General features: G+C 45.2%; 1 protein-coding gene across 1 annotated transcript; it reads right to left on the bottom strand.

Moving 5' to 3' along the window:
• Positions 1–3,652: 3,652 nt before the first annotated feature.
• On the bottom strand, positions 3,653–7,092 carry LOC115325428. Its single transcript, XM_029986142.3, has 8 exons — positions 7,069–7,092; positions 6,335–6,388; positions 6,190–6,258; positions 6,019–6,093; positions 5,773–5,841; positions 5,348–5,553; positions 4,359–4,518; positions 3,653–3,828 (listed from the first exon to the last, which is right to left on the bottom strand). Exons 1-8 carry the CDS (start codon positions 7,076–7,078, stop codon positions 3,653–3,655), a joined length of 819 nt encoding a protein of 272 aa, XP_029842002.3. The 5' UTR covers positions 7,079–7,092.
• Between the last annotated feature and the right edge of the window lie 1,367 nt (positions 7,093–8,459).

The following is an 8,459-nucleotide window of genomic DNA, read 5'->3' as shown; positions in this document are numbered from 1 at the left end:
GAGATCGGTCCTTTTCAAAATCCTTTGGTTTTACAACATTACGGCCTATATGCATGTTTCTTTTTCCAAGAAAAATATTCAGCACAGGGTTTATGTGTCCCTTTCAATTTGTTATAAGGAGTACTGCAACTGACTGCCGCTTGCACATATATCTCTATCATAACGCGTATGTTCAGGCTTACCAATGCAGTTTTGGCGCAAGTACAAATATCTAAGGGGGGACTTCTACCAGGCTGCGATTTATATACAAACATTTTTGTAAAACCATTCAATGATGCGGGGTGGGCTGCTTATAGGCCAAAATGTACAGTGATTCTTGGTGGCACATTTCATCTTCACGGAAATATCACCATCATGCAGGACACGACTTGCAATCTTGCATTACAACGAAAACTCGAACCGCTGCCAAGCTGGACGCAACAGGGCGATCCATGTTTCACGGTGACCACATCAAAGGCACGGAAGGGACACGCCACAGCACGTGAAAAGAAAACGGATCCAACTTATGGTAAGTGTGGCTCCTAATCCAGGCAGAAGCTTTGCTCGGTGCATATTGGAATGTTATCATGCATATGCTTCAATTTCAGAGTAGGTTGGAAAGCTAGTCCGGGAGGTGATGGCCAGCAACGAGCAGTGCACGTCCCTTGATGAGGCAGCAATAGCCAAGGAACGCATCTTTCCGGCACCCATGAATGCCGCCTTCACGAGGCCTTCCAAAAGGGAACTCGTGGAGGCAAGGAGGTCCCGGTTCGGCCAAGTTACCCCGTGAGGCACCTCCTCAAATCCCTCCTGTCACCCGTGCACTCAATGGTAAGTTTCCAAGGCCCCTTCACCTGCCAGGTGAAGCCAAGTTCCAGGCTGAGACAACACGTTTCCTTTTGCAGGACACCTGCCTCGGCCAAGCGGGCGTTAGGGGGCATGGTTAACACATCGAAGGCACGGAAGGGACATGCCACAGCACGAGAAAAGAAAACGAATCCAACGTATGGTAAGTGTGGCTCCAAATCCAGGCTGAAGCTTTGCTCCGTGCGTTTTGGAATGTTATCATGCATATGCTTCAATTTCAGAGTACGTTGGAAAGCTAGTCCAGGAGGCGATGGCCAGCAACGAGCAGTGCACGTCCCTCGATGAGGCAGCAATAGCCGAGAAGCGGAACTTTCCGGGCCCCAATAATGCCGCCTTTACAAGGCCTTCCAAAAGGGAACTCGTGGAGGCAAAGAGGTCCCGGTTCGGCCAGGTTACCTTGTGAGAAACCCCCTCAAATCCCTCTTGTCACCCGTGCACTCGATGGTAAGTTTCCAAGGCCCCTTCACCTGCCAGGTGAAGCCAAGTTCCAGGCTGAGATAACACGTTTCGTTTCGCAGGACACCTGCCTCGGCCAAGCGAACACGCACGGAAGGGGGGATCTTGCAGACCCGCTCCTTATCCTGTTACGAGAGCCCGACCTGCAGCAATGAGAACGTCAGTTGTAACTGCAGTAATTTGTCAGAGCTGATGAGATCCATTGTGATAATGAAATTTCGATTCCAGGATCATCGACCAGCCGATAAAGCAACACGAAGGCTCAAGTTCTGGGAGCTGCCATGTAGTCAGATGTGCCAAACTTGCCAGGGGAAATTTGATACCGTGAACCATAACAGAAAAAGCCAGTGCTGCAGCTTTTTCTTTATTATGTACTATTTGCAAATAGGTTAAAACAGTGCAGATCATCGTGACCCTGATAATTTTGCCCTACATGGCACTAATTACTGCATTGTTTCATCAATAACACAAAGGAAGTAGTGACCAGTAAATTCTTGCAATTTTATGCAGCTCTTTACACGGGATCCTAGTCTAAATTCACAAGCTTAGTATGTTGTCAATGTTTTCCTAATTGCGATACTGAAGCCCCAAGCACTATAAGCAATATGGCTCACAAATGTGTCTGCTCTTTGCTACGTTTGTTCACTTCCTGCATGCGACCATAGGCTTTTGTACTCTCCCAATGGCAGCATGGGCTTGGCTGCCTCATTGTTGCGCGTTCTTTGTGCTATCTTTTTGTCGCCGTTAATTGGTCTGACCCTTGTATTCTACTGCACCAAAACAAGTTTAGAAACACTCACTGTCATGACATTTTTCCATGTCCCCCAAACGTAATGCAGTATTGACTTTTCTTTTCATGTGCTCCCACGCTGACATCCTGAAGAGGCTGCGCCTTGGCAAAGCAGCTCTCCCGTTAGTTTCTAATAAATGGGGTTTTCATCCAGGAGGTAGACTGGAACTGTAAAAATAAATTTGGGCAACTGTGCATGACAGCACACGGACAGCTAACCTCAACACCATTCATACTTGGGAAGGAAAAAACAGTTTCCAGTCTACACCACGGTCCCCCCCCCCCCCCCCCATCTGCAACACTGTCTCCTTTCGATCATTGACTTGTTCACAAAGCAACCTATTATATTGACACACCTTGCTAATTTATGCTCTGGCTTGTTTTATCACGACCTTTTGCATGATTATTCCAGCTCCAAGGAGCATGCTGAAAGTGCAGTTACACACAGTGGCATCTGCAACAGTTTCAAACGCCAACACATGCACACTCAACACTTGGCTACATCCCCACCTCTCCCCTTTGTGTGTTAGCAAAAGATCCAATTTTAGCTGAAAAGAATGTCAAGTAAAGATGCCTTTTTACTGGGTAACTTGTATGTGCATTGCAGGAATAAGAGCAAGAATTCCTAATTAGTGTTCGAGTCTTCCTAGCCAATTTGGCTCCGAGAACACAGCACTTGGCTAGGCTTTACATGAAAACAATCTGTCCATGCTCGTGTTCTCCAGTCTTTCCCTTCGTCGGTATCTAGTGGCGTTGTTCCAAAAATAATGTGTTATTCACAAAATCCGTCAAGTCGGTGAAAAAAATTATTTTGAAAAAACGTGCTTTTTCTCAAAGGTTACCCAGACGCCGCACAGACATCCTAAGGACATCCTAGGGATGTCCAGTCCGGGATTTTGGGAAGTCCCAGGGATGTCCCAAAGAAGGCCGAAAAACATCCCAAGTGATACAAAAAAAGACTTATCCGGGATGTCCCAAACTATGCAATGTTGGGACTTCATTGGGATATTTATTTTGCAGGCTCTCTTTTGCTACTCGTACCAGATTTATCTGGAGGCCACCATTGCTGTCTGGCCATTTTTAAAGGCCCGATGGCAAAAACATACACAAATGCTTTAGCCAAACTGTTGCTGCGCCACTAAACACTGAATTCAGTGTTTAGTAACGCAGCAACAGTTTGGCTAAAGCATCCCCGAGTGCTTCCTGTTGCAAAAGCTGGTTCTTTAATCAATATTGTATACAAAAAGGTAATCGACTCAGAGCAAATGCATGATTGAGCACAATACTAACTGATACACCTGTTTTTGACTGGTCAAGTTCTCAGGGTGTCATGGCTCTTTGAAAACTGTCAAAGGAAAAATAACTGCTTGAAATTCCACCATGCAAATGTGCCAGAGGACGAGCTATTGTAGAAATTTTTTCCAATGTAACTATATATAAGGATGAGGACTTGAAAAAATGTGTACAAAAAACAGTTTTATTATGCCACCATATGTCTAGGCATAAAAATGGTTACAGTGTTAGTCCGTGCCAGGACATAAAAATTATTAAAAAATGTGATTAATCCGTGCCAGCATCAGCTGCTGTTGGGCTCGTTGTTGCAGCCAAAGCTCTGTCCTCTCCTGCTGCCCGTTCTGTTGCATGGCGGAACCACGACATGCCGGCCTTCTCAATATCCTTCAGCGTGGCTCGCTTGACATTCTCTGCGACCGAGCCATCACAGTCGACCAGGGTGCCTGCATAAAATCAAAAAGTACTCTTGTTAGTAAGCCAGATGACTGCAGACCCAAAAATATGGGATGCCTGCTTTGTGCGCTAGCAACAAGCTGCTGTCTTAGATGGCAACAGCTGGTGGTCCTGCAGCCCACTACAACCACCACTGAGCTTGCCACCAACCACTTTCATTACTGTGCACGCTGCCACGGCAGGAGTGCACCGCCTCTACTTGGCAGCCTGCTGTACAATCAATTCATGATGAACCTAAATGTGAACGAGCATGTATTGAGAACAATACGTGAAGGACTAGCCGAAGTCAGCAATGCATCCTTGTATCACACGTAGCACCAAAAGACACCGAACAGCGGGCATCATGTGGAGTCTCATGTTCCTGCCTACCGTGATAAGAAGCCGTTGTAATGCGAGTCATACTAGTTTTTATTATTTTTGTGCGCTGCGTCACATCTGCATTTCAGAACTGTTGAATGATGATTATGTGCACCAAGAACAAACGCAACAGATTTCCAATGTAAATAAACATGTAACTTACTGCATAAGAGCTTGCAGATGTTGAGCTCAATGAACTTCCGCTTGCCTTTGGTACCAAACCAGGTGATCTGCATTGCCACTTTCCATGTCAGTAAGCTTTTCAGGATGCTGGTTGTTTTTTCCTTAACGTTGTCCCCACCCTGGACGATCATGTGCTTCTTCTGGTAGAAGGAACCAACAACAAAATATCAGCGAACAAGAAAGCTTGTCCTCAAGGTGCAAACGCCTTGCAACTTTGATGGCTCGCAGTAGTCAGCAACAGCTTATTCACAAGAAGGCAGTCCATACGTAAAAAAATATGTACGGCATCGTGAGCTAACTCCAAAGTATTGCCTGTGAAATATTCGTGCACTGCAATAACCCTAATCTCGGCTCTTTTGTCTGATATTATCGTTGACAACCTCCTACGCTCGTGCTCGAGGAGGTGAAGTGGTCTAAGCCTGTTTGCTAAGTTCCTGTGCGATTTTGTTTGCTCCGCGCCATAGCTGGCCATTTTACTGATGTGCTATGGGGGAAATGGCTTGTTTGGTTCCCCAGTAATAAATGTAATCACCTCAGAAACCAACCTGGGCCGCAATGGGGGCAGCGCACAATGCAGATAAATATGCGACATCCTTTGACATGTTAGCCAGCGTGGAAAGATGGGAGCACAAAAGGAAAACACAGGGCTAGGTCCTGTGTGTTTCTTCTCTTTTCTTTTTAAAATAAACATGGCACAGACATGTATGCCCGGTTGTTCAGCTAAAATTCTAAAAAGAGGTGACAAAAGTGGGCTAGGCCGCAATTAAACAGTAAAGATGACTTAAGACGCGCAGTAAACATGTATAAATAAGGATTGCTGAATGCAGTTAGTGGATGATTGTTAGCCATGAAAAATGTAGAAGATCCGGCAAAAGAAATAGCTGCTTAACGACAGGTTTCACTTTGAATACCTGTCTGAAAGCAAGAGAAGAGTTTTAAGCGCAAGGGCACATAAAAATTGCTGATTACCATTCGAAGTTGTGCTTCCTTGCTCTTTTTTATCTCTTCATCCCACTCCAAAAGATCACGCAGCGTCATGAATGGCAGGTCAGGCAGGCCTTGCGAGTTTGTACCCGGCAGCTCCACGTTCGTCCTAAGCTCTACTAAGAGCTGCGTATGCGTCTGCTGTGTCAGCTTGATGCTGTTCATGACGCACAGTATTCTTTCCATGAAGGCTGAAAAAAGAACTGACATTCAGCTAAAAGCCATGCGCTTCATTAAATACCAATTTACATGCATTGTCAGTACACTTAAGTAGACCAAGACTGTTTTCATATCCCTTCTACGATTTTAGTGCATAACATACAAAGGCTGCACATATTGTCCGTTCCCATAATCTGTGACAAAAAAAGCAGGCAAGAGACCTAAAAAGCACGATTATATTGGTCGCATACCAAAAACTTGTGGATCCATCTGAGATGTTGCATGCCCAGGAGGCAAAGTTGTTCGGGTCACGGGCGCAGCTGAAATAGAAAACAAGACGTGAAATTTTGCTAAGCTTCAAGCTGTGCGATGTAAGCCTGGAGGCACCATGGCAACATGCAGGGAAACTGCTCCAGAACATGCAAATTGGCGACGTGGAAATTGGGAAGACACCAGTAAATAACATTCTCTTCTTTTATAAGTGAAGAATTGCATACCACACTCTTGTGTAGGGAGCTGTACTGCAGTGTCCTCGGCTTGTTTTGATCGCCGTGGAGTACCACCATGTGGGCCTACACACCATTTGAATGTTAGGCAGTGGTGACACTTCGGTAAGATAAAAATGGGTGCAAGTAATATTCATTAAATAGCTGAATAGCTGAACTTACTGCTACGCTGGAGGCCCATGTGCCGGCTTCCACGATCAGTGGATGCTGCATGTACTGGGCTGATATCATCTAAAGATGATCATAAATATTAGCCAAAACACTTCACTTTTTACATGGTATCTTTTTTAAATGTGTCTAAAGTTACCTTGCTGTGGCACCCATCTCCCTGAGAAGGCTGGAGCTGTGCTTTCCAAAGAAGCTGCAAGCAATATAATAGGCTTTCATAACAGTAACAAGCACAGGCCTGCCACTTGCCATGCCATTTTTTGAAGTAATAAGCACAGAAAAAGGAGTGGGTGTCGTGATGCTGCGAAGGTGTTTGAGTGTTGGCAAAACACTGCTAGAGCATAAATAAGCAATGAAAAAGGAGAAGGGAGGAACTATGGTAAAGACTGCTTGCAGCTCCCAAAGACACACCAGCTTGCAGACTGCTGCGAGGGGACCTCCAGCTTTTAAGTGCAGCTGTAGGACTGACAGATGCAGCTGAAATTGAAGAGAAAAATTGTTGTGCTGGCTTACACCATGCCAGAAGAGAAAAATTAAAGCAATCAAAATTAAGCCTTCATTTGTACTGCTGCCGGATGCTCAGTTTTGCAGGAAGAGGTGTTAAAGCTGGCTCATAGTGGGGCAGTAGTAAATAAATACAATAATGTACATTTGCAAGCCAAGTGCTAGACACTAGAATAGAAACTTGTGCACACAGTCACAAGGTCCAAATGGTTCAGTAGAGCTGTTTCCCCCCCCCCCCCCCCCCCCCCTCTGGTGCTGCAAATTAAGTGCTAGTGCCTTTAGATGCCATTTCACTGATGCCATCCGTAAATGGGAACCAAAAAAAGGCACCTACCGTGGCAAACATATCTTAAAAAATGCATAACGCACCTGCTGTCATCACTTCTTGTGCTCTGGTTGCCCTGGATGACAGCGCATGAACAGGTGTTATGTTCGACCCATCTGAAATTCAAAGCCAGTTGAGCACAATCCGATCAGACAGCATTCTTGCAGTCACACTTAAAGTAGCTCACCAGCATTGCAAATATTCTTGTTTCCCCCAAAAAACGTTTTCATACCAGCATGTTTCTGCATCTGTGGTGGCATTGGTGGCCTTGGTGGCAGGTAATCCCCATCACTGCCTGTACTGTCGGAGCTGCCACCTTGATCACTCTCATAGTCTGACGGAAGGGCACAGCGCCTTTTTCTTTTGCCTCGTCCCAGCTCCTTCTCACTGTTTAAATCTGAGCCGTATTCCAGCACCCCCATTTTCTCATGTGCCATCTCATAGTCATCTGAAAAAAAAAATATTGTCATGAAAACGGAAAAATACGTAACACGAGGATGCAGCCTTACCAGTCCAAAACTTTACTACACATCTTGCCTGGCTCCAATCAGGTGATGGTGTGGCTCCTTCTATGACCATTCGCCGGTGCTTATTTGGGTTCTTTACTTGAGGCCAGAATGTTCTGTCATATCTGGCACTCAGCCACGACCTGTGCACAACAGCCAGGGTGTTTTTCTCGTCGGGGAAAACCACTACAGCATACTTCTCACCTAAAAAATGTAAAAATGGACACTATGTTGATAAACAGCGCATAAATAGCACTTGGGGAAAAAGCCTACACAGTGAAAGTTTTTTTTCTTGTTTTTGTTTGCCATATTTTGGACAAAAAGGGCGCGATTGAGCGGAGAATGCGACGTGGCCATTCTCCGGGAGCGGTTGAGAATGAACGAACCCAGGATCCCTAGGTTCTAAGTGCAAGCTTTCGCTCCAAGTGCTCAGAGCTGAGACGTGATAGCCCACTCGGCTATCGATACCCCCCACAGATTTAAGCTTCGGCCAAATACTGTCTTTATTTGTTTAGAATGTTGTTCCAACCAGCCGAGGCCAGTGCACTTCTATACGCTGTTTACTTCCTGAAACATATTTATTTTGGTAGAAAAGTACAATCACAAACAAGACTGAAGGCTTTTCACACAGGGCCTCAGTGTCACCAGAAACATATATACATTAGTCTAAGCACAGTGTGTATAATAAAACATCCACAAAAATAAGGAGGGTAGTTGGAGGCACATCGCACTAAGAAAATATGCAATCTGAAGCTTTGCAGAAAAAGTTGTCGCACACAAGCACTGGTGTACCATAATGCTTTTTCTACTTTAACACACATTCAGTTGGGATAACCTTGAGCAGACTGGCAATATAAAAAGTTTCCAATTGAGAGTGAGGACTACAAATAGCACATGAGAAGGCAATAGAGCCTACTGCAGGTGCACCA

The sequence above is a fragment of the Ixodes scapularis genome, unplaced genomic scaffold (assembly GCF_016920785.2).
Source record: "Ixodes scapularis isolate PalLabHiFi unplaced genomic scaffold, ASM1692078v2 PGA_scaffold0__279_contigs__length_252992795, whole genome shotgun sequence".
Taxonomy (NCBI): Eukaryota; Metazoa; Arthropoda; class Arachnida; order Ixodida; family Ixodidae; genus Ixodes; species Ixodes scapularis.
Note: the sequence above shows the minus strand (reverse complement) of the source record. Positions and strands in the feature narration are given on the sequence as shown.

Coding starts and splice junctions, on each gene's coding strand:
- LOC115325428 (XM_029986142.3), bottom strand. Junction 6,094..6,189: donor CATGGGCCTCCAGCGTAGCA/GTAAGTTCAGCT, acceptor AATGGTGTGTAG/GCCCACATGGTGGTACTCCA. Junction 5,554..5,772: donor GATGGATCCACAAGTTTTTG/GTATGCGACCAA, acceptor TTCTTTTTTCAG/CCTTCATGGAAAGAATACTG.